Source organism: Saccopteryx leptura, chromosome 5 (genome assembly GCF_036850995.1).
Source record: "Saccopteryx leptura isolate mSacLep1 chromosome 5, mSacLep1_pri_phased_curated, whole genome shotgun sequence".
Taxonomy (NCBI): domain Eukaryota; kingdom Metazoa; phylum Chordata; class Mammalia; order Chiroptera; family Emballonuridae; genus Saccopteryx; species Saccopteryx leptura.
In genome coordinates, this window is record NC_089507.1 from 216,133,507 (window position 1) to 216,157,421 (window position 23,915).

The 23,915-nt window shown below is 61.3% G+C and overlaps 1 protein-coding gene across 12 annotated transcripts in view; it reads left to right on the forward strand.

The window, feature by feature from the left end:
• The window catches only part of SNPH (syntaphilin), a 42,373-nt gene extending 19,525 nt beyond the window's left edge, over window positions 1-22,848 (forward strand). For 2 of the 12 annotated variants that reach the window (XM_066384189.1, XM_066384192.1), the window contains 4 exons: window positions 12,423-12,519; window positions 13,137-13,343; window positions 15,745-15,894; window positions 19,514-22,848. In XM_066384189.1, coding sequence (XP_066240286.1) covers window positions 12,470-12,519; window positions 13,137-13,343; window positions 15,745-15,894; window positions 19,514-20,732 — 1,626 coding nt within the window. In that variant the 5' untranslated portion in view covers window positions 12,423-12,469 and the 3' untranslated portion in view covers window positions 20,733-22,848. Of the gene's footprint in view, window positions 1-7,438; window positions 7,485-9,723; window positions 9,832-10,145; window positions 10,395-11,086; window positions 11,115-11,889; window positions 12,520-13,136; window positions 13,344-15,744; window positions 15,895-19,513 lie in introns of those variants that run through there. The other 10 variants (XM_066384185.1, XM_066384182.1, XM_066384188.1 and 7 more) reach the window with 10 other exon arrangements.
• Window positions 22,849-23,915: the final 1,067 nt, after the last annotated feature.

Below are 23,915 nucleotides of genomic sequence, written 5' to 3' on the forward strand. Positions count from 1 at the left end.
ACGGTGTAGAGGCTACAGGGATAGTACTGTTGCGTCACCCAGGAAAGAGATGGTGGCTTGGACCAGGAAGGGAGCAGGGAGGTGCTGAGCGACATCACATTTAAATCAGGGGTTCATACTTTGAACACCTTCATTTTAAGATGCTGTGTTAGATCAAAGTGCCAATGTCCTAAAATTCCGCTGTGCAGCATATAATGAATGGTTTGTGATGTGTGTGTGTGCCCCTGTAGACCTAAGTAGGTATAAATGATTCTCTAGTCAAGGACCCTTGAGATATAAACTATACTATTTTAGACTGCTTGAGATATAAACTATACTATTTCAGATTTTGGAGTGGGAGAAGGAGGTCATATATAGTACAATGTATGCAAAGAACATTAATTATAAGACTCTATTTAGGTGAATAAATAACCACAACTGTTCATAGAGAGCCTTTCCCCATGCCAGATCCTTGCCAGGAAGTTCTCAGGGGCTGTCGCTAATCATACCGCTTGCTCACGCACACGTGTGAATCACCGCATCCCACAGATGACGCTGAGGCTCGGAGGAGCGCGGTGGCGTTCCCGCTGTCAGACAGAGAGTGGGTGGTGGAGTTTGGAATTCAAATCCAGACCTCGTGGAGCCCAAAGCCATGATTTTTTTTCTGTGAGGTGACTTGGCCTCTCAGCAACAAAGGGCTTTTTTTTTTTTTTTTAAATAGGACACAGATATTTCCAGAATCTCCCTAAATGTCCACTTGAGCGACATTAAAGGCGTGGGGCAGCTTCTCCAGAGAGGGGAGACTTCTCAGGAGAGGGGTCCTTCATTACCCACCCTCGTCCAGCAAGCGGGAGCCGCGTGGGACCCCGTCGAGGGCCCTGCATCTTAGCGGAGGCCCCTGGATTCAACGTGACATGGGAGATGCTTTCTGCGGAGCAGCCGGAGGGGGCTCAGCTGCTTGGGGTGTCAGGGAAGCGGGCGGCTGGAGAAGGCAGAGGGTCCAGCAGGAGAGATGAGGGACCTTGACGCGGGGTCCGCCGGGGCTCCCCGGGCTCCCCCAGACACGGCGGGCTGAGCGAGGCAGGCATCTCCACATGGAGCCCTCGGGAGCTCCAGGCAGACGGACGGGACGCGGCTTCCGGCAGAGCGGCTGGTGGGACGGCCGTCAGCTGGCGTTCAGCCTCGTGTCCCTGCGCCTGGAGCTCACACCGCGCGGCCTTTGGCGAGGGCTCTCGTTTTCCGCTTGGAAAACGCAGCACCTGGACTAGATTGTCCCGCGATGCCAGGAGAGGGAGAGGGAGGGAGAGAGAAGGCAAGGCGTAGATGAATGGGACAGAGGACACATGAGTGACAGGCTGTGGAGGAGAGAGCGCCATGTGGCTCCCTGGTTTGGATCCCCGGTGCAGACGGGAGGAGCTCTTTGCTTTCGGACTGAGTCAGGAGCTGTCTCCGCGGAAAGAGGTTCCAGGCAGGTCAGAGACATCAGCACGCCCCCTTAGCCCTTTGCTCCTCGTGTTCCACGGGTCCTCCGCCCTCTCTTCAGCAAAGCACAGCACGCGCCCAAGCTGGATGGCTCGCTTGGCTGGAGCATTGTCTTGCAATGCGGAGGTGGCTGGTTCAGTCCTTGGCTGGGGCACATACAGAAACAGTTCAAACACAGCACGCACAGGGCGACCGGGGTGAGCTCTGAGGACATCTCCCCTCTGTCTTAAGACCCTCCGTGCGGGTCCCCAGTCGGCAGCCCTCTTCCCCCCCAGAGAATAATCCCGTGCGAAAGTATTTCTCCTAGCGTTCCCTTCCGGAGGGGGGATGCTTCATCTTACCTGAAGAACTGGTCTGCTTCTTGCTCTCCCTAAGCCACGAGACCGGGAAGACTGGACATTAGTTCTCTTCTTGCCCTGGTGGCCGGGAAGCTCAGAGTCAAATCCCAGCCCCGTCATTGCTGCCGCTCCCGTGTATGGCAGCCTGTGGCGCTCCCTTCTTCCCGAGCCATGGATTTAACGCACGTTTGGCTACACGGTCGTTCGGGAGCTGCCGTCCAAGTTGGCAAGCCTTCTCCCGTCTTCCCTGTGGGCTTTCCTTCCGCGAGCTCTTTCCTCATGAAGCTACCCTTTCTTCTTCTGTTACTGACCTTCCTTCCGCCTGGATTCAGGTGCCGGCGTGGGGCGGGCGCCATGGCGCAGAAGCTGCCGTATTGGAGCCACGAGGCCAGCTGCCAGCCCAGGCTCTGCTCTGACTCCACTTGCCTTGCCGGGCGACCTCAGACAAACCACATGCCCTGTCTGGGTTTCAGGTTCCCCTGTAAAATGATGGGGACAGACAGACAGGAAGGGAGAGAGATGAGAAGCATCAACTCAGTTGCAGCCCCTTAGTTGTTCATTGATTGCTTTCTCATATGTGCCTTGACTGGGGGGGGGGGCACAGCAGACTGAGTGACCACTTGCTCAAGCCAGCAACCTTGGGCTTCAAGCCAGTGACCTTTGGGCTCAAGCCAGTGACCTTTGGGCTCAAGCCAGAGACCACAGGGTCATGTCTGTGGTCTCATGCTCAAGCCAGCAACCCTGCGCTCAAGCTGGTGACCTCGGGGTTTCACACCTGGGTCCTCAGAGTCCCAGGCTGATGCTCTGTCCACTGCACCACCGCCTGGTCAGGCCATTCTAGAATTCTGAGACTGCGTTAGCCTTTGTTGGTAGTTGGGACCGAAGCAGGGAGGGCACCGACTGAAAGGTCCTGAGAACCGGGACAGAGGTCTGGAAACCGGGGATACTCCGTAGAGGGGGAGACCCCGTCCTCTCCACACTCCCTGTGGTGCCTGAGAGCGGGGCTCCCAGGAGGAGGCGCCAGGCTGAGGCGTGACGGACAGCTCTATCAGCCGGGAAGCCCAGGGAAGCATATGCTGCCGCCGAGGTCACTGAAGGGCCTCCATCTGCCACGAGCCACTTGCCAAGCAGCCGCCGAGCTGGGGGCAGGCTCGCGGTCCCTCGGTGCTCCACACCTCCCCCGCGGCTGTCTGCGGAGGGGCGGCCCCAGCGCTCGGCCGGCCGGGCGGTGGACGGATGGAAACCGGTGTCCCCTTGCTGCCTCTCCCCATAGGGGGGGCCCGCCAGACACTGCCCTGGGGGACCCCACACGGCGGGCCGGGCAGAAGGTGCCGGGAATTTCCCCCCGGGCCTGAGGGAGTACAGCAAAGACCATCTCTGAGGAAGAGAAAAGAGAGCTCCCTTCGAGAGGGGGAGGTCGTAGCACGACGTGCTCAGCCTTCCAGTTGTCCCAGGACGTCGCCCACCGCTCCCTGCATGGCCCTGGCTGGATCCTAGAGAGACGGGCGGGGTCAGGAGGCTGATTCCCGTTGAAAACACGAGGCAGCTGAGACTGCAAAAGGTTAAAGCCCGGCCCTGGCCGGTTGGCTCAGCGGTAGAGCGTCGGCCTGGCGTGCAGGGGACCCGGGTTCGATTCCTGGCCAGGGCACATAGGAGAAGCGCCCATTTGCTTCTCCACCCCCCCCCTCCTTCCTCTCTGTCTCTCTCTTCCCCTCCCGCAGCCAAGGCTCCATTGGAGCAAAGATGGCCCGGGCACTGGGGATGGCTCCTTGGCCTCTGCCCCAGGCTCTAGAGTGGCTCTGGTCGCAGCAGAGCGACGCCCCAGAGGGGCAGAGCGTTGCCCCCTGGTGGGCGTGCCGGGTGGATCCCGGTCGGGCGCATGCGGGAGTCTGTCTGACTGTCTCTCCCCGTTTCCAGCTTCAGAAAGAAAAAAAAAAAAAAAAGGTTAAAGCCCAAGGTCGCCGAGAGGGACCATGTGACGTGGCTCGGGGAGCTGAGGGTCTCTCGGCGATGGGCTGGCACGGTACTTGGGCTGGAGACTGGCTTGCAGCAGCTGTGGGAAGAGCCCGGAACAGTGGTCCTCACCCCCAGGGCCTGTGCTTTGCCCACAGGGCTGGTTCTTGGAGGAACAGGGAGAGACACGCTGGTCAGGGAGAAGACATGGGAGGGATGCCTCTTCTAACAGTCTTCCTTGCTGACCCCCCGTTTCGGTGGTGTCTGCTTCGATGGAGGCCTGAGGAGGACAGGAGGTAGGGGTGGGATCCCCTCACCCCACCGTGCTCCGAGAGTCTCCTAGGAAGAGAGATGTTTCCACTTTTATGCATCAAACGGATGACTATCACATGACTCAGATAGATCTCCTGCGTCACGAGACCTTCAGCATGCAGTAGAAGTGCAGGTGCTCAGGCCCTGGAAGTCCCAAGGTGTGACCTTGAGTGATCTTGCCACCTCTACAGCTTCGGGTTTCCCGTGCGTCAGACAAAACAGTCTCTCCCTGGCCTCCCTCCACGGGGAACAGGCGGGAGTCAGACGGGGTGTGCATCTGCAAAGCCTCCAGGAGGACCAGTCTGTGTCCCCCGTCCTCTCCAGGCTGACCCGCAGTCAGGAGCCCCGGGGACGTGCCTGAAGTCAGGGACACGAGGGGGGGCTGGTTTCGGTTCCTGTCCTGTCGCAACCTGCTGGGCCATCCTGGGCAGTTTCCTTCCCCTCCCCGGACCGTGCCTGTCCTTTTGCAGCTGCTCATTTAGAATGTATATTCTAATGGCCAGTTGGCTCAGTGGTAGAGTGTCAGCCTGGCATGTGGATGGAACTCCTGGGTTCGATTCCTGGTCAGGGTACACAGGAAAGGCAACCATCTTCTTCTCACCCCTTCCCTTCTCTCTCTCTCTCTCTCTCTCTCTCTCTCTCTCTTTTCTTCTCCCACAGCCATGGCTTGATTGATTGGAGCACATCGGCCCTGGGCGCTGAGGATGGCTCCCTCTACCTCAGGCACTAAAAATAGCTGGTTTGTGAACATGGCCCCAGATGGGCAGAGCAACGGCCCCAGACAGGAGTTGCTAAATGGATCTTTTTTTTTTTTTTTTTTCATTTTTCTGAAGCTGGAAACAGGGAGAGACAGTCAGACAGACTCCCCCATGCGCCCGACCGGGATCCACCTGGCACGCCCACCATGGGGCGATGCTCTGCCCACCAGGGGGTGATGCTCTGCCCATCCTGGGCGTCGCCATGTTGCGACCAGAGCCACTCTAGCGCCTGGGGCAGAGGCCACAGAGCCATCCCCAGCACCCAGGCCATCCCTGCTCCAATGGAGCCTTGGCTGCGGGAGGGGAAGAGAGAGACAGAGAGGAAAGCGCGGCGGAGGGGTGGAGAAGCAAATGGGCGCTTCTCCTGTGTGCCCTGGCCGGGAATCGAACCCGGGTCCTCCGCATGCTAGGCCGACGCTCTACCGCTGAGCCAACCGGCCAGGGCGCTGGATGGATCTTGGTCAGGGCGCATGCAGGAGTCTGTCTCTCTACCTCTTGTACTCTCACTTAAAAACAAACAAACAAAAAAGCATATATTATACAGCTTTTAAAAAATATTTTTTATTGAGATGTAATGCCCATACCATAAAATTTCACCCTTTCAAAATGTTCAATTCAAGGGTTTTTAGTATGTTCACAAAGTTGTATCTAACTTGAAAACATTTATATCAATCCAAAAAACAAAACCATACTGCATACCCATGAAGCCATTTCCTGTTTCTCCTCCCCCCAGCCCTTGGCAACCGCTCACCTGCCCTTGGTCTCTGTGGGTTCACCTAGTCTGGGTACTCCGCATAAACGGAGTCAGGCGGTGTGTGGTCTCTGTGTCCGGCTTCTGTCACTTAGCACAGCGTCATCGAGGCTCGGGCCCGTGGCAGTGCGTATCCGGCTCTCTTTACTTTTCATGACTCGACAATATTCTGTGTGACGCGTCGGCCACGTTTGTTCATCCCTCCATCAATCCGCCGACGCCGACGGGCCTTTGGGTGGCTTCCTCCTGTTGGCTCTCGTGAGTGGTGCCGCCTGTGTGACTGTTTGTTCCGACACCCGTCTCCTGTGCCCGGGGGGTGGAGAGCAGTAGAATTGCGGGATTGTGTGGTAACTCCATGGTTAACTTTTGGGGAGCTGCCAGCCTGCCTTGCATGGCAGCTGCACTGCTTTGCATGCCCGTAGGTGATGCAGGAAGGTTCCTGCTTCTTCCCGTTCTCACCTGTTCTTGCCCGTCTTCTCACTGTGGCCATCCTTGTGGATGTGAAGTAGTGTCTCATTGTGGGAAATACTTATTACACTGGTCTTGAACCTGCAACACCCTTTGGAAAACGTAGTCCTACTTCGGACCGTCCACATGTAGGGCACACACCAGAGGAGCCTCTTCCGGTGCAGTAGAGACGGAGGCCTGAACCCGCCCCTCTTAGCAGCCCCAGAGGCAAGTTCTCTGGGCAGTTTCCGGACCACGGGCCTCGATGCCCTCCAGGCCCCGGAATCTGAGTCGGACCACCGGGCACCTCCTGGGTAGCGGCAGCCACCGCGGCCCTCAGTCCCGTCCGGTTGCCCTGGGAAGCCAGACAGCATTTGCAGCAGTTGTGGAGTCTGCCTTGCCGTTGTGCCAGGGTTGCCACGGTGAGGGGGAGGCATGCGCTGGCTCTCCTCTGTGGTTCTAGCTCCGAGGACAGCTCTGAGGCAGGAGACAGGAAGCAAGCTGGAGAAATGCCACCAACGGCCCCCCTTCCTCAGTCCAGGAAGAAAGGTGGTGGGTTTCGCAGACGGTGCAGAGGAACGCGGTGTGAAGCCAGCGGGTTTACGGAATAACCCTTGTTGCCCTAACCCTCTGAGATCCAGGGTGGGGCTGGTTGGGAGGCTCCCCAGCCAGCCGGACTCCCCTCTCCCCACTGCTCTTCACATCTGCATTCTAGGGGCACCAGGCACCCTGCTGTCTGCTGGGTGGAATATTCTGCATTCTGGTGCTGTCTTGGCAGAGAGCAGACCTCCCCACCACCACCACCACCGAGTTCTGTTCCCTTGGTAGCGATGCTCTGCTCTCCATAGCTGTCAACCTCCCCACCACCACCACCGAGTTCTGTTCCCTTGGTAGCGATGCTCTGCTCTCCATAGCTGTCAAAAGCCTGAGTCATCAGACACAGAATGTTTCGTTCCCTTGGATGGATTTTAGGGTAGCTTTCTTCTTTTATTGATGATTAATGCTTTGGGGGGGGGAGATAATTTATAGTATAAACAGGGCCTTTCACTTAGTTCGGCTATTAGATTAACCCAAGTACCTGGCTTTCTCCCCCGTGACTTGCTGATTGAGTCAGATGCCATCATGTCTCTTTGAAGAGAGTGGGGCTTGCCAGTTTTACCGCGGTGGAAACTGACACCCAGCACCCCCAGTAATCGAAGGGAGGAAGGTATCCGCCAGAGGTCCATCTGGGGCTTCATTAACAGCCCCAGAATTACAGGACCGGAGGATGTCGGATCCAGAAGCAGCTCTGAGACCTAATCCAACCCCTTGGTTTATCTCATGTGCCTGTTGAGACCATTGTGTGACTTAACAGTTGTGTTTTGACTACGTTGCTGGTTTTTTTGTTTGTTTGTTTGTTTTTTATGAAATCCCCCAGAGGGTGGTGTTTCAACCCAAGGCATGGCATGCTAAGTGGTCAAGAAAGTAAGTGACGGGAGCAGCCCCAGCATGTGACCTGTGCATGCATGGGGACAAGGCACGGGAGGTGCTGCAGGACGGGCAGACAGCCTGTGCAGGGATTTTGGAGCAAAGGACAGGATTTTCCTGGGGGGGTCGGCAGGCAGCTGAGAGCAGGCCGGAAAGGGTCTCGATGAGAGAGCCCTGAACGCCAGGACCAAGAGCTTTGACCTGATCTTGACTTAATCGGGGCCTCTGATGAATTTGAAGGAAGTGTCAGGCCCTCTTCATGGCTCCCGCTGCTGCCCGGACCTGGGCCCTTCTAATTTCTCACCTGGGAGTTTTTGATAACCTAATTCATCTACCTCCTGCCTCTGTCTTGTTCCTTCTTAGCTGTACTCCACAAAGGCCCCCCACCCTGCCCCACCCAGGGGCTTTCTAAAATGCAAAAATCTGACTGTATCCCTTTGATCTTTTAAGGCCCTTCCATAACTCTGTGCTGCCCACAGGACAGGATCCTGGCTTGTGGTAGCTCCAGATGGTCTGGCCCTGCCTTCTCTTGCAGCCCCACCCCACCCCACCCCTGCTGTGACTCCGCCTTCTCCTGAAGCCCCGCCCCTGCTGACTCCACCTTCTCCTGCAGCCCCATCCCCTGTGACTCCGCCTTCTCCTGCAGCCCCGCCCCTGCTGACTCCACCTTCTCTTCAGCCCCCACTGTGACTCCGCCTTCTCCTGCAGCCCCACCCCACCCCACCCCTGCTGTGACTCCACCTTCTCCTGCAGCCCTGCCTCTGCTGACTCCGCCTTCTCCTGCAGCCCCATCCCCACTGTGACTCCGCCTTCTCCTGCAGCTCCACCCCTGCTATGACTTCACCTTCTCTTCAGCCCTATCCCACTGTGACTCCGCCTTCTCCTGCAGCCCCACCCCACCCCACCCCTGCTGTGATCCCGCCTTCTCCTGCAGCCCTGCCCCTGCTGACTCCGCCTTCTCCTGCAGCCCCGCCCCTGCTGACTCCACCTTCTCCTGCAGCCCCATCCCCACTGTGACTCCGCCTTCTCCTGCAGCCCCACTTTCTCCTGCAGCCCTGCCTTCTGCAGCTCCACCCCCACTGTGACTCCACCTTCTCCTGCAGCCCCGCCCCTGCTGACTCCGCCTTCTCCTGCTGCCCTGCCCCTGCTGACTCCACCTTCTCCTGCAGCCCCACCTTCTCCTGCAGCTCCACCCCCACTGTGACTCCGCCTTCTCCTGCAGCCCCATCCCCACTATGACTTTGCCTTCTCCTTCTGCCCTGCCCCTGCTGTGACTCTGCCCTCACCAGGCGGCCTAGTTTCCTGAGCAGCTGTGTTGCCAAATCGCTGCCTTTGTCCAGCTGTCTTTCTTCCCCTTTGATTTCTCTGCCTGGCGAACTCCTATTCATCCCACAATACCCAGTGTCAGTTTCTTTTTTTGGAGAAGCTCTCCCTGACCTAGTCCTAAGGCCGCCATAGATGACACGAATGCATTTCTGTGCTGAAGTTCATAGAACGTGGCTTCCAAAGTACCAGAAGCTCCCGTTTCTGGGTGTTTGTTCTGTGATGGGCACCGAGCTACGCCTGGTGCATGCAGTGTCCCGGGCTATTCTCATGATAACCCTATGAGGTGCATTCTGACACTGCCCCATGTACAGATGAGGAAGGACGCTCACACTCAGAGAAGCAGCGTGACCTATCCCGAGGCATGGGGCGAGAAGGCGACAGGGCTGTGGTTTGAGCCCAGATTCGTTTTGACTGTGTTTCTGCATCTTCTCTCCCCTGTTCCCTAGACCCCGCTGTACACCCCCCCCCCGGGACCCCATTGTAGGTCCTCAGAAAATGCTGGGCATGGGAGGGACTGAGCAAAGGTGGACGCAGCAGGGTGGCCACAGCATGGCAGGAGAGGGAGACGGGGGCGGGAGGAGGGGAGGCCGGGCTGAGAAGGGGCTGGGTTCATTCTGGGGGTGAGGCGACGAGAGACCATCGTGACTGCGTGGCCAGCCCCCCACGGCTGAGGGCTTCCTTTCCACCCTCCACTCTAAGTGGCAGGCTCTGGCCACCCCGGGACAGACCTGTGGGACTCCAGGCCAGGCAGGCAGCATGGTGACAAATGTCATGGTAACCTGCCTCCTCCCTGGGGCCTAGAAGGGAAGGAGGAGCAGAGAGAATCCAGGCCCCACACCGACACTCCTGAGCAGGATCCTAGAGAGGTGGCTCTCCCTGTGCGCCTGGGTGACTTCTGCCCTCCCACCAGGGACCCCTGCCTATGAGGTCCCGTCCCCACAGGGGAAAGGCCACTTCCACCTCCGGCCCGAATGAATGGCCGGCTCTGGCCTCCCAGGAGACTGTTAGCTCCATCCAGGTATAGACGCAGTCCCCTTCCCACCCCCACCCCCCACCCCCACCCCTGGGCCAGGGAGGAAGGAAGAGGGAGCTCAAGAGGAGGAGACGTTGGGGTTGCCAAGCTAGGTAGGGGCAGGGACAGCTGCGACAATGCCCTCATTGTACCTAGCCACATGCAGCTCCAAGGCAAACCAGGCATCTTGCCTGCCTCCCAGGACCCAGGCCTAGAATTCCCCCCAGCCCTTCCTAGCTGAGCTACTTAGCAACCCCCACCCAAGCTGGCTCAGACGAGCGAGGCTTGTCCTCAGGTCTGACTCCTGCCTTTGCTGACAGGCTCTCCGGATGGCACGGCCTCCTCTTGGCATCTTCCCAAAGGCCAGAGGGGGACCGTGATGGTGGGAGGAAGCAGGTGAAGCCAGGCTGCCTGAGGCTAGCTAGCAACTGGGATCGGGCGGACCTGCAGCCACGCGACCTTGGCCCAAATGTGACAACAGATCTTGCTGGATGTTTGAGGAAATGTGCCGGGGCACACAGGCGCACTCAGCATGGTCACCTGGTCACAAAGGATTCACTCTGTGACAGGTGATCCTGGAAGCCACTGCCCACCCACGAGGAAGGACTGTCATCACCCCTGCCCTGCTCTAGCCAGCTGCTCCTCGCCCAGCTCCCCGGTGCTCAGGAGCTAGGTGGCCGTCGGCCGCTGGTGGCCTTCCTGACGAGTGTGGGGGCACCCTTGTGGCCCCAGCCCCTGCCCCGTGGTTCCCCCTCCAGGGGCTGGCCCTGTCGTTCCAGGAGACCCGGCCTGGGTGATTGGGCACGATGTGTGGGACGCGCTGCCAAGCCCGGGCGGGCAGCTCAGGTGACAGGCGTGGTGTCAGAGGTTCCTGCGCCGGCATCCGACACCTCGGCGCAGACAACGGCGGCTGTGTCCAGGCCCTCCAGGGGGACAGGCCGCATCTGTGTCACGGCCAGGAAACAGGCCACCTGAGTAGCGCCTTTGTGCGCCCGGGAGGCAGCCCCGCCGCTGGCCGCTGGCCGGGACCACCAGGCTCCCCCGAGGCCCTGACGTGGGCCGGGGGCGGTGCCCTGGCCCGGGGACTCCAGGGTCGGAGGTCCAGCCCCTCAACTTCCGGTGTTGGCTCTGCCACACACTGGGCGTGCGACCGGGGCAGGTCCCTTCCCTCGGGGATCCCTCCTCTGTAAGGGGACTAATCACCGCACTTCCTCGGGGATCCCTCCTCTGTAAAGGGACTAATCACCGCACTTCCTCATAGGGTTGTTGGGAGGAGTCCATGGCGTAATGTACGTAACGTGCTTGGCCTGGGGGTCTGGCGTGGAGCGGGGCTTGGCGAATGCTTGTTTCCCAGCATGGGGGCAGGTCTGGGGTACAGTGTGCTCAGCCGAGTCTCCTGCAACCCAGTGTCCTTAGCCCCTGCTCTGAGCATGGAAGGAGGTAACGGGGGTCTGGAGCTGGCACAGAGCGAGCATGGTGGCTGCAGAGCCCGGGGCCCTCCACCGTGGAGCCCAGGAGCCCCTGGCTGGTGCCCAGTGCGGGCCTCCTCCTGTAGCCAACCCCCAGCCCGGCATGGGGCTTCGACCCTCCCTAAACCCTGGAGGGCTGCGCTGGGAGCCCAAGCCCCTTCCCGGGAGAGGGACCTAGTGACTCCTAGGCCGAAGCCAGAAGGCCCAAGTCCCCCTTTCCTCTTGCCAGGAGGGCCGTGGATGGGTCTCTGCAGGCACGGGCACTTTCTACTGGGCCCAGCGCACCGGGACACCCCGCTGGGTGGGCGTCTGCTCCCGCCCACCCCAGGCCTCATCCGCCTTGAGCCTGTGCCCCGAGTCCCTGGCGCATGCCCCGGTCAGCATGCGCCTGTGCGCGGGTGTGTGCGGCACGCGTGTGGGAGGGTCAGGCTGCATGCCCGTCCGGCGTGGCCCGCGGGTCCCCCGAGCATGCCCGCTGAGGCCTGTGCAGCACGTCTGGGCATGCCGGGGACGTGGTGCCTGTGCGTGACCGTGTGTCTCCATGTGTCTTTCTACACCTGTGCTGGCGTGTTGGTCTGTCTTGTCTCCCCTGTAGATGGGAAGCCCCGAGCCACGTGCCGACGGGCACTCTGGGAAGGTGACGTCAAGACTAGCCCAGCGTAATTTGGGGTCCCTGGTCCTGCCCCAGGAACCCTCCAGCCTGCAGCTCCCACCGAGGCAGGAGGACTGACCAGCGTAGGGGTTGGGGCTCGAGTGTCAGGGGTCCAGGGGGCCCGGCCGGTAGTGTAGAGGACTCGTGCTGCGCTGGCCGGCGGTCAGGAGGCCCTGCCCAATGCCTGCGTGACCGTGGGCAAGGCTTTGGCTGTCTGTGGGGCACGGTCACCCATCTGGACAACACAGGAATGGACTGAGGATTTCTGGCTTCCCTGAGGCCCTGCTGATAATTTTAAGTCAGGTGCCGGGAGCCAGCGGTGGCCAGACCCTGGCCCGCCGGGCCCTCGCTCAGGCCTGGGTCACCCTGTGGAAGGGTCAGAGGAGAAGCCATGCCGGGCAGCGGCCCCAGCGAGAGGATGACATGGCCCGGCCCGGCCCTCCCCGCGGCCCCCCCAACGCGCCCTCTCTCCTCAGCCCCGGGGACACCGCCCATCCCACCCCTCACCCGGACCCGCAGCCTCATGGCCATGTCCCTGCAGGGCAGTCGACGGGCCTCCGCCGGACCCCGCAGGTGAGTCTCCCCCTTGCCCAGAACCTGGGCCTCACAGGACAGGAGGAGGGAGGGGCCCGCCTCTGCCACCAACCAGCAGCAGCTCTTTTGAGCAAGTCCTTTCCTTGGTTTTCCTACCTGGGAAATGGGCTTGCGAACGCTCCCCACCTCCTGGAACCAGTGAAGGGCTCAGATGATACGGGGAACCTAACGTTCTCTGTGGCCGAAACCCTTGGATTCCTGCCGACACCAGTGTGGGGTTTGATGGTCCCAGTTACTGGAGGGTGTCACCCAGGCTCTTCTTGGGCTCATGTGGCCTCCCTGATTTCACCCCCGTGTGCTCCTCCTCCTGTCTCTGCTCCTCCCCATTTTTCTCCACCTGTGGCTCAGACCTCCTGCTCTAGGCTCGGGGGGACCCTGGAAGTTGAGGCCCCTTTAAGGATAGAGGGGACCCCACCCTTGACCTGCAGCCCTGCCCAGCCTCATTCTTGCCCCGGGGGGAGCCGGGAGGACCGACCGGCCTGCCTCTGTCTGCTTTTCCGTCTTGATTGGCGCTGTCTGTTTTGTCCCCCCCCCACCCCCCGTCTGTGCATCCCCATCTCCCCTCTGCTCCTCTCCCGCCGGCGGCGACCCCGAAGTGGGGGCCCCTTGGGCCGCAGCGGCCTGGCGGTGTTCGCCCAGTGCCCGCCGCTGCCCACCAGCCAGAGCGAGCACCTGCCTCCTCTTCCCGCCTCCAGGCGCACCTCCCCGCCCGTGAGCGTGCGGGATGCCTACGGTGCCCCCTCGCTCAGCAGCAGCAGCAACTCGGGCTCCTGCAAGGGCAGTGACAGCAGCCCCACGCCCAGGTAACCACTGCCCGCCCACCCCCACCGCCCACCCGGCCCAGCGGGGAGCCCGAGGGTCCTGACCGAATGTCCCCAACGCTCCCTGGCTGCGTCACCTTAAGCAGGTCACGTCTGTCCTCTCTCTCTGAGCCTCAGTTCCTGTGTCTGTGAAATGGGTGTGACCAGCGGTGGGATTCAAATAATTTCACAACCAGTTCTCAGCCCTAGTGACTGTTTTAAGTATAAAAAAAAAAAAAACGATTAGGCTGAAAGGTAGTTTATTATTTCAGGCATGTGATACTTAGATAAGAACAATAAAAGAGGTATACAAAAACTAGTCTATGTTATAAGAGTTTTAAAATATTAATGAACAAGTATTAAATAATACCTGACCAAAAAAAAACAATGAAACTGTCATTTAAGATATTTCCATATTGCTTCTTTTTTTTTTTTTTATAGAAGCTGGAAATGGGGAGAGACAGTCAGACAGACTCCCGCATGCGCCCGACCGGGATCCACCCGGCACGCCCACCAGGGGCGACGCTCTGCCCACCAGGGGGCGACGCTCTGCCACAACCAGAGCCACTCTAGCGCCTGGGGCAGAGGCCAAGGAGCCATCCCCAGCGCCCAGGCCATCTTTGCTCCAATGGAGCCTCGGCTGCGGGAGGGGAAGAGAGAGACAGAGAGGAAGGAGGGGGGGTGGAGAATCAAATGGGCGCTTCTCCTATGTGCCCTGGCCGGGAATCAAACCCGGGTCCCCCGCATGCCAGGCCGACGCTCTACTGCTGAGCCAACCGGCCAGGGCCCATATTGCTTCTTGATGGGCGTCCTTATTGGCAATTTTTTTCACCGACGGATGGAATGAACATGACCACGGGCGCTTAGAACACGCTGTTGTGCAGATGAACATTCAGAAAGAGTGAGGTGGGCAGCCGCCCGCCTTACAGAGGACCCTGGTGACCAGGGCCATTTTAGCAACCGAACCGCTGAACTCAACAAAAAAATGAGATCGGTTCTGCCGAACCAGTGCCAACCAGCTGAATCCCACCGCTGCACCTGCCAGCAGGTTGACGTCCCAGGAAGGAACAAGGTGTCAAGCCCGAAGCCCCCTGCCCACCGGTCCCAGGGCTGCTGTTTCCTGACAAGGGACACCTTCCCCAGGAGATGCTGCGTCCACCTTGCTGGCGGGGACTGGGTGATGGGAGGGTCCGGTGGCAGGGCCAGCTGGCGCAGGGAGAGGTTCTCCCTGGCACGGTGTTTGAAGGCCCCTCGCAGCTTCTGCCACCTTGTTTCCCTCCGGGGGACCCTCTCAGGGCGAGAGAGGCTGAGTGTGTGCTCAGGAAAGGCGGACAGGGACTGGGAAGGCAGGATCGGGTTGGGGGCGTCAGGGCAAGAGGAGCCGTGGGTCCCCGAAGACCAGGAAGCCAGAGCAATAATGCCCGCACCGTCCTGTTTCCCAGGCGCTGAAGTACAAGTGGAGGCAGGAAAACGTGGGTTTGGGATTGGGTCCCTTCCTGTCTCCCAGTCTCCACGCCCTTACCTGTGGAAGGGGGCCGGGCAGCCCGGAGGCTTCGACCTGTCGATGTCCGTAGGTGGCCCATACCTGGTGGCACACGTGTGTGTGTGTGTGTGTGTGTGTGTGTGTGGATGTGTGTGGGTGTGTGTGTGTGGATGTGTGTGTGTGTGGATGTGTGTGTGTGTGTGTGGATGTGTGTGGGTGTGTGTGTGTGTGTGGATGTGTGTATGTGTGTGTGTGGATGTGTGTGTGTGTGTGGATGTGTGTGTGTGTGTGTGTGGATGTGTGTGGGTGTGTGGATGTGTGTATGTGTGGATGTGTGTGTGTGTGGATGTGTGTGTGTGTGTGGATGTGTGTGTGTGTGGATGTGTGTGTGTGTGTGTGGATGTGTGTGTGTGTGGATGTGTGTGTGTGTGTGTGTGTGGATGTGTGTGTGTACACAGGCACTGACAGCTGGGACTCCCTGTACTCAGATGTGCGCTCCACGGGAGTGTGCCTGCAGAGTATGAAGGGGAGAGGCCCTCGCGCCCCAGCCCCGGCTCCAGCTGCGATCTCCGGGTTGGGAGACGGGACACCTGAGCTCTCTCTGGGACTGGATGATGGCGATGGTGTTGGCAGAGTGCCCAGCACGGTGCCAGGCTTGTGCTGTATGTGCTGTGGTGTGTCTCCCTGCCCCCAGGCAGGGGACCGCCCTGACACTGAGGTCTTCACTCCGAAGAGCATTCACAAAAACCCACTTTCCAGGAGAGGGCTGGGTATCCGCTGGCCCACACGGGCCGTGGCCTGGAGCCCTCTGCTGGGACCAGGACGGTGAGGCTGGCACCCTCGTGCCCCCTGGAGGTACCTTGCCCTCCTCTCTGCCCCCACCCCCACCCCCCGGCTGCCCTGACCAGAGTCCCCTTGCAGGCGCTCCATGAAGTACACGCTCTGCAGCGACAACCACGGCATCAAGCCCCCCACCCCCGAGCAGTACCTGACGCCCCTGCAGCAGAAGGAGGTCTGCATCCGGCACCTGAAGGCCAGGCTGAAGGACACGCAGGACCGGCTCCAGGACCGGTGAGCAGGCGGCCGGGCGGCCCTCGGCAGCCCTGGGGACGCCCTCCGCTCTCCTCCGCTCTGAGGAACCCGGGTCCCGGGCGTCTCTGGGCAGGAGGAAGGGTCTGGGGGCACCTTTCCCAGCCAGCCCGGTTGGAGCCCATTTCCGAGCGCGCACCAGCCCGTCCCCTCTCCGTGGCCCTCTTTGACGAGGTCAGGTAGCTGCTGGGGGCCAGGCCGGGAGCAGTGTCCCCTGGGAGGGCTTGTCGGACTTCCGGCCCCGGGCAGGGCGCTCCCAGTTCTAGCCTGGCAGCCCCCTTCGGGTCACTTCTTACCCCTGGCTCCTGTCCACCAGGGGAGCGTGGCACAGGTGTCCTCCCTGGCTTCCCTTCCCTGCCCTGCTCCTCACCAGGGCGCTCTTGACCCACCCGTTCAGGCCCCGGAAGCCTTCCTCTTCATCTGCTTGTAGATGGCAGGTGATCAGGAGAAACCGAGCTCTGACCCAGCCCAGGGCGGTCTCCCGGGCCCCGCCTCGGGCCCCTCGGGGAGTGCCTTCTCCAGACCCGAGGGCCGGGGCTTCCCCTCCCAGTCTCTGCCTGTCCAGGCCAGTGGCTCCAACTTCGCCATGGAGGCTGCGGGGCTGGCCTCTGATCTCTTCTTCATCGTCTTGACCGTCTTCTCCGGACTGTGTGGATTCTAACAGCACAGCTGAGCCTGCACTGGGCGAGGCGCTACGTGGGGCACGGGTGTGGGGGGGTGGTGGAGGCGGGGGGGGGGGGGCGGCCACCATGACCACACCTTCCTTTATCTTTGACATATATGTATGTTATATATCTATAGAGAGATATATAACATTATATATATAACTTATATTCTGTACATATTTCATATTATATATAATATTTTATGTTATATATTATAGATATTATATTATGACTTTATTGAGAGGGAATTCACATACCACACGATTTGATTACCTGGGTCATGTTCACTGCAGCCATCACCAGTGTCTGATTCCAGAACACTCCCTCACCCCGGAAGGAAACCCCACTGCCCCAGCAACCCTGCCCCGTCTCTCTTCCCGTCTCTCAGTGGAAGCGTTTGGCGCCCACGGCCGCGCCTCCCTCACCCAGAGCCCAGCAGGTGCAGTTGGCATGGGCTGTGGCTTTGACCTGTGGGAGCCCCGGGGGGTCCTCCAGGGCCCCCCCACCCCCGTGTCGTCAGAGCTTGGGTTCCTATCACGGGTTCCTATCTCTATTCCCCCTCGTCCTCCCAGCGACGCCCTGGGTCTGCCTGGCGGCCGCACGCCTGTCCCCAGGAAGGAGACGGTGGCCCGTCCCACAAAGCGGGCCATCCGGTCTGCCCCATGGTGGAGGCAGGATGCCCGGTCGTGGACATGCCCACACCTTGCCTCCCTCGGGGCTCCGCACCCGCTCCCCTTGCGGGCACTAGGAACTAGGGTTCCTTCGCCTGCTTGGTGGCCACACTCCGCACACTCTCCACAGATCCCGCCATCCCCGGCCAGAGCCGGCCTTCTCCTCCGAACGTCATCCACACTCTGTGCTCTCGGGGGCGGGGGGGGGGGGTGCCTGGACCTGGTTCACATGTGATGTCATAGGCAAGGCTGGGGGGCCGTAGCTGCCGGCGGTCCTGCCGGCTCCGTGGAGAGGGGACGGGGACCCGCAGGGCTGAGCATGCCCACTTCCTTCTTCCAAACTCACTCTTCCTCCCTGAGCTCAGCGTCAGTGAGGAGAGTCCCCCTGGGGGAGCCCCCCACCCCAAGACCAGAGGGGTCAAGGGGTCCCACACCTGTCCGCATGGCTTTTGTTGCCACTCCGAGCAGCTCCGGTCCCCGCTGCAGTCCCCGAGCTGTGTCCTGTGAGTGATCTGTCTGTCCCCTTCCTCACGATGCCGTGGACGACCTTTGTGGCCCCTGGGGCCCCAGCCCAGGACCCTTCGGCACACACAGCAGCACGAGACCCCTGCCTGCAATTCCTGAGCGGAGCTTCTGGTCTCACGTGGTGCTCGAGCTGGGACCGTCACTCTAACGTGACATTGTGCCCTTTGTGGGTTTTATTTATTTACACGAATGCTGGGTGTGGGCGGAGCGGCCGGCTGCGTGGGGGCCATGCCGCTGAGAGGTGGGCTGAGGGAGCAGCGCCCAGGGCGGGGGTCCAGTCTCACTCCTTTCTCTCAGCTTCTGGCCCGTCCCGGTTGTGCCTCTGCACGTGGAGGCACCTTTGTCTAACTCGCCTCCCTCCTCTGAGCCCCCCGAGTCACTGGTGACTCAGGGATTTATCAAGGGCTGAGGGTCCGGACGAGGGTCCGCTGACCGTCTGTTTCCCTGGCACCTCCTCTTCTCTCGGGAGTAGCTGGGCGCCTTCTCCTCCACTTTTCTTTTCCTTTCCACAGTAGACACAACAAAGTAAATGTCCACCCTGGGTGAACGAGCACAACCCTGTTTTCATCATTTCTCCTTGTATTCATCCCCTTTTCTCTCTGCTTGAGGGAAGACATAGCATTATCAGCTCTTCCCGCCCCCAGACTGAAGGTGATAATTTCTCTGATGAAAACCAGAGCCATCCCCTGCCCTGTCCCCAGGTTCTCTGGCCAAATGTCCCTTCGTTTAGAATTTCCACAGCCGGCTTTGGTAGGAGGTCATGTCCCTTTCTCTAGGGCAGAGAGGTTAGGTTTCATTTTGTTGTGTTATGAAGTTTTTTGTGTGTTTTTGTTTTTTTAATTCAGTGAACAGACGGGAGGCAGAGAGACACTCTCGCATGAGCCCCAACTGAGATCCACCCAGCAAGCCTGCTAGGGGGCGATGCTCTGCCCATCTGGGGCTGCTGCTCTGTTGCTCAGCAGCCAAGCTCTTCTTAGTGCCTGAGGCGGAGGCCATGGAGCCATCCTCAGCGCCCGGGCCAACTTTGCTCCAATGGAGCCTTGGCTGCGGGAGGGGAAGAGAGACAAAGAGGAAGGAGAGGGGAAAGAGTGGAGAAGCAGATGGGCGCTTCTCCTGTGTGCCCTGGCCGGGAATTGAACCCAGGACATCCACACGCGGGGCTGGTGCTCTACCACTGAGCCAGCCGGCCAGGGCCTATGAAGACTTTTATGAGGATGTATTAGGTTTGTATAGCGGCAGCATTTTTGAATTGAGACTTTTGATTGTCTAGCCCAGGGGTCTCAAACTCGCGGCCCTCGGGCCGCATGCGGCCCGCCCACCAATTTTGTGCGGCCCGCAGACTGGCCCGCACACTAATCCACGAAGTTTGACTGGCCCGCACACTAATCCACGAAGTTTGATTAGTCTGCGGGCCGCACAAAATTGGTGGGCGGGCCGCATGCGGCCTGCGGGCCTGAGTTTGAGATCCCTGGGCCTCTTCCATGGGTAATAGACATAAACGTGGACCGTTACCTGCATATTGGCCCCTGGGGTGGGAATGCCGTAGTGTCTCTTAGCTCGATTTCTTCTCCCCCCTCCACCAGGAGGGGGCCTGTCCTGTCTTCACTGCTTGACCCCCACCCCATTCCCCCAGGGGAGTGAAGAGAAGTTCCTTCTGTTTTCCACTCTGTATCACCTGTGGGGGGCGGGGGGGCATGGCGCAGGCCCTGCGGTGAGCCTGTGTGTCCCGTCTGCCCGCAGCGACACAGAGATCGACGACCTGAAAACGCAGCTGTCGCGCATGCAGGAGGACTGGATCGAGGAGGAGTGCCACCGGGTGGAGGCCCAGCTGGCGCTGAAGGAGGCCCGCAAGGAGATCAGGCAGCTAAAGCAGGTCATCGACACGGTCAAGAGCAACCTGATCGACAAGGACAAGGGGCTGCAGAAGTACTTCGTGGACATCAACATCCAGAACAAGAAGCTGGAGACGCTGCTGCACAGCATGGAGGTGGCCCAGAATGGCGCGGCCAAGGAGGACGGCGCTGGGGAGTCGGCCGGGGGCTCCCCCGCCCGCTCCTCCCCCGCCCGGTCCCTGACGCGCAGCTCCACCTACACCAAGCTGAGTGACCCCGCCGTCTGCGGGGACCGGCCCCCCGGGGACGCCCCCGGCGGCTCCTCCACGGAGGATGGGGCTGACAGCGGCTTCGTGGGCAACGACGACACGCTGAGCCGGACGGACGCGCTGGAGGTCAGCAGCCTGCTGTCCTCGGGCGTGGACTGCGGCCCCGAGGAGGCCTCGCGGCGCGGCTCCTTCAGCCTGGGGCCGCGCTGGCCCGCCGGCAGCGCCTACGAGAAGCAGCCGGGCGGGACCGAGGCCGGCGTGCAGGCCAGCTGCATGCAGGAGCGCGCCATCCAGACGGACTTCGCCCAGTGCCAGCCCGACCTGGACGCCATCCTGGAGAAGGTGACCAAGGCCCAGGTCTGCGGGACAGGCCCCGAGCCCGGGGACAGGTGCCCGGAGCCGGACCCCCACCCCTCCGGGCCCAGAGACACCCACTCGGCAGTGGTGGTGACGGTGGGCGACGAGCTTGAGGCCCCAGAACCCATCGTCACCCGCGGGCCGAGCCCACACCGGCCCGGTGCCAACCCCAACCCCAACCCCTGCCTGTCGGTGAGCGTGGCGTGCCCCGTGGAGGAGGAGGAGGAGGCCGCCGCCTCCGCAGCCGAGAAGGAGCCCCGGAGCTACTGGAGCCGCCACTACATCGTGGACCTGCTGGCGGTGGTGGTGCCGGCCGTCCCCACGGTGGCCTGGCTGTGCCGCTCCCAGCGGCGCCAGGGCCAGCCCATCTACAACATCAGCTCCCTGCTGCGGGGCTGCTGCACCGTGGCCTTGCACTCCATCCGCCGGATCAGCTGCCGCTCGCTGGGCCCGCAGGGCGCCGGCTCGGCTGGCGGCGGAGGCGGCGGCTCCCAGCTCTGAGGACGCCCGCCGGTCCCCGGCCCCGTCCCCGGCCCGTGACCACTGATTGTAGGGGTGGCGGCCTCCCTCTCGCACCTTCCTCCCCGTGGGGCATCATCTTATTTATTTAGTTTCGGGTTTGGAAGTGGTTTTCTTCAGGGTGTCGACCGACCGTGTCAGGGGCGCTGGGCGTGGGGCTTGGAGGGAGTCATCCCGCAGCTTGGACGGGAGAAGGGGGAAGGGTTGACCGCGGTCCGCCGTTGGACACATTGCAGAGGGAACGTGGTGACGTCATCAGTCCAGCCCCGCCCACCTCCCCCCACGGTCCACCGGTGGACACATTGCAGAGGGAACGTGGTGACGTCATCAATCCAGCCCCGCCCACCTCCCCCCCACGGTCCACCGTTGGACACAATGCAGAGGGAACGTGGTGACGTCATCGATCCAGCCCCGCCCCCGCCCCCCACGGTCCACCGTTGGACACATTGCAGAGGGAACGTGGTGACATCATCAATCCAGCCCCGCCCCCACCGCCCACCGCCCAGGCCCTTCACCAGGGCAGCCCCTGCTCAGGAAGTCTCCGGTATATGGATCTGGGGAGGCTGGGCCTCCGCTGCCCACTGTCGCCTCCCATCCCCCAGCCCTCCGCGTCCTGTCGGTCCCCTCATCACTCCACCCGCCCCCCTTGCCCTCAGACCAGCTCCTGGGCCGGTCTTCTTTCCTCAGATGGAGGCAGCTGCGACCCAAAGGACAGGCACCTGACCCGGGACCCCCAGCGGGCTCTGGAGCTAACGGGCCTGGGCTGGAGGCCCCGCCTCCTCCTCCGACCCCCCCCCCCCCCACTGTGGTGGAAAGGCAGTGATGGGCAGGAGGCAGCAGAGGGCCATGTGGGTGCTACGTCTGTGTGTCTGTCTGTCCAGGACCCTCCCCCCATGATCCGTTTTTCTCTGGAGCTTTTGGGTGTGTCCTATTGTCCTTTCTGTGAGAACTGAGCCAGGCAGGCTCAGGCTGGGGTAGAGGGGGGGTGCGCGGCTCAGGAGCCCCTCCCGCCGGCGGCCGGGACAAAGCCTTGTGGTCTGGGAGGCCGGGCTGCATGAACTCAGCCGTCCTCAGCGGAGCGTGAGAAGCCAGAGGCCTCGGTGGCCCCTGGGGCCCATCCCAACCTTCTGGGGGGGCTTTGGGCCCGCTTCTGCTTTGCACTGTGTTCGCTCTGGGACTCCGTTCTCAGGCAGCCCGGGACCTCCTGCAAGGCGGCTGCTGACTTCCTAGGGTGAGGGCTCCTGGCATCTCAGACGGAACCTTTCCTGGGAGGGAATTCCTGCAGGGTGACGGGAGATGGGGCACTGAAGCCATGATGTTGTCCAGGCCAAAGCAGGAGGGCCGTGGGCTGTGTCCTGGGCTGGGGGGGGGGCAGTAGGGCCCGGGGAAGGCTCACTGTCCTCCCGGCTTCCCCGGAGGGACCACATGGGGGGGGGGGGGGGTTGGCCAGCCAAGCTGCTGACATTTTATTCCCGTTATTATTTGACAAAGAAGACCAAGTTCTTGCTCCCTGCAGGACTCACACCCATCTGGTCACCCCACCCACTTCTCGGAGTTAGGCCTCACATTTGGAGGGGGGGCGTTGGTGGGACCCTGTGTCTTCCTTACCCCTCTGGCCTATGGGCCACTCTGGTTCTCTGCCAAGGATGCTTGCCCACCCCTGCTGCTCCAGCAGCCGCCACCTGACTGTGGGCTCTGCCCTTCCCCTCTGTGCCCCCCACTCAAGGTGGGGCACCTGCATGCACTGGGAGCGGGCGGCAGCCCCTCCGCCACGCGCTTTGTGCCTCAAAGACCCCCCACTTCCGTCCGGGGCCGCAGACCAGCCATCCTTCGCGGAGCACCCCACCCCCCACCCCCCGCCCCAACCCCGCCCCGGCCCTAGCTGAACCAAACGTGAGCTCCTGGGGCCTGGCCGGGGCTGCCCCAAGGACACTGGGGCTGTGGCCCCGGGGGCGGCCGAGTGGACAGCCCCGGTCCAAAGCCTAGCCGGGACTGGCCGCGCACCCAGCCTCCTGTGCCGTGGACTCGCGGCTGCACAGCGTCTCGTTAGAAATAGTCAAAGCTTTGCCGAGAAAAATAAACGTATGGCTCTACTTGATCTCGTAAAAAACTTGATCTGTTTTTCACCCCTGGAACTTAGTGGGGCGGCTGGCTCCTCCGCTCCTGTCCACGTCGTGCTCTCTGTGGCCTTCCTGTGTGTCTTGTGTGTCGGTGGTTGTGGTCAGGGCTGCGGGCCATAGTCCATTCGGTCCCCGTTGCTGGAGAAGCCACTCGTGAAGGGCTGGCCTGGGCTTGGCCCCCAGGCCTCTGGGTGAGGTGAGAGCGGCCAGCCGCCGGCCCCTCTGCCTGCTCTGGCCCGAGACCTGCCCGCCGTGGTGGCAGGGGCCCTCACCTGCAGCAGCATGGAGGGTCCTCTCTTTGGGGAGGGCCGCGGGGCCTTCCACAGGCTTTTCTTCTTCGTGTTAGCGGAGGAGGCGGCTTGCTGGCCAGCCCTGGGACCGCGTGGGTCGGGGGCCCCGCCCGGCTCCTGTGTGTGTGCGTGTGTGTACTCCGTGTCCGCATCTATGCAAAAGGCGCAGCTCCGCAGGCGGTGGGGGTGCAGCGGCCTGGCCCCGCCCCCAGCTAGACAGGGCGCAGCACCCGGGGCGGCGAGCGCAGGGCCAGGGCCGGGGCTGTTGAGGGCTCCCCCTCCAGATGCCTGCTGCCCACCCTTCCTGTCGGCCGTGACCTCGCCCTCCTGCCCTTGGCTTCTGGGGCAGAAATCCTGGGGGCCGATTAGATCCTACAGACCGGACCGTGCTTCCCAAGAGCCACTTTGTGAAACTGCTGGTCCCTTGGAGCTTAGCGGCTGGAAGGGACGTCTTAGGTGCAGGGCCCCGGGCCAGAGCGGCCTTGCTGCTTCTCTGGGCCGGGCTCAGGCAGGAATCGGGCCGGGACCGGACTCTGCGCAACAGCCAGCTTCAGGCAGAGTTTACCGAGCATCTCCCAAGGGGGTAACTTAGCTTTTCACTGAACACCCTTCCCAATCACCACTCAGACAGGGGTATCTGACCACGCCTTGGGGATGGGTGGGCAGAGGACAAGGTTCTGGGGTAGAGGCCTCCTGAGGGGCTTCTGCCCAGTGACCTCATAATCCCCTCTCTGACCCAGGGGCAAAGAGTCACA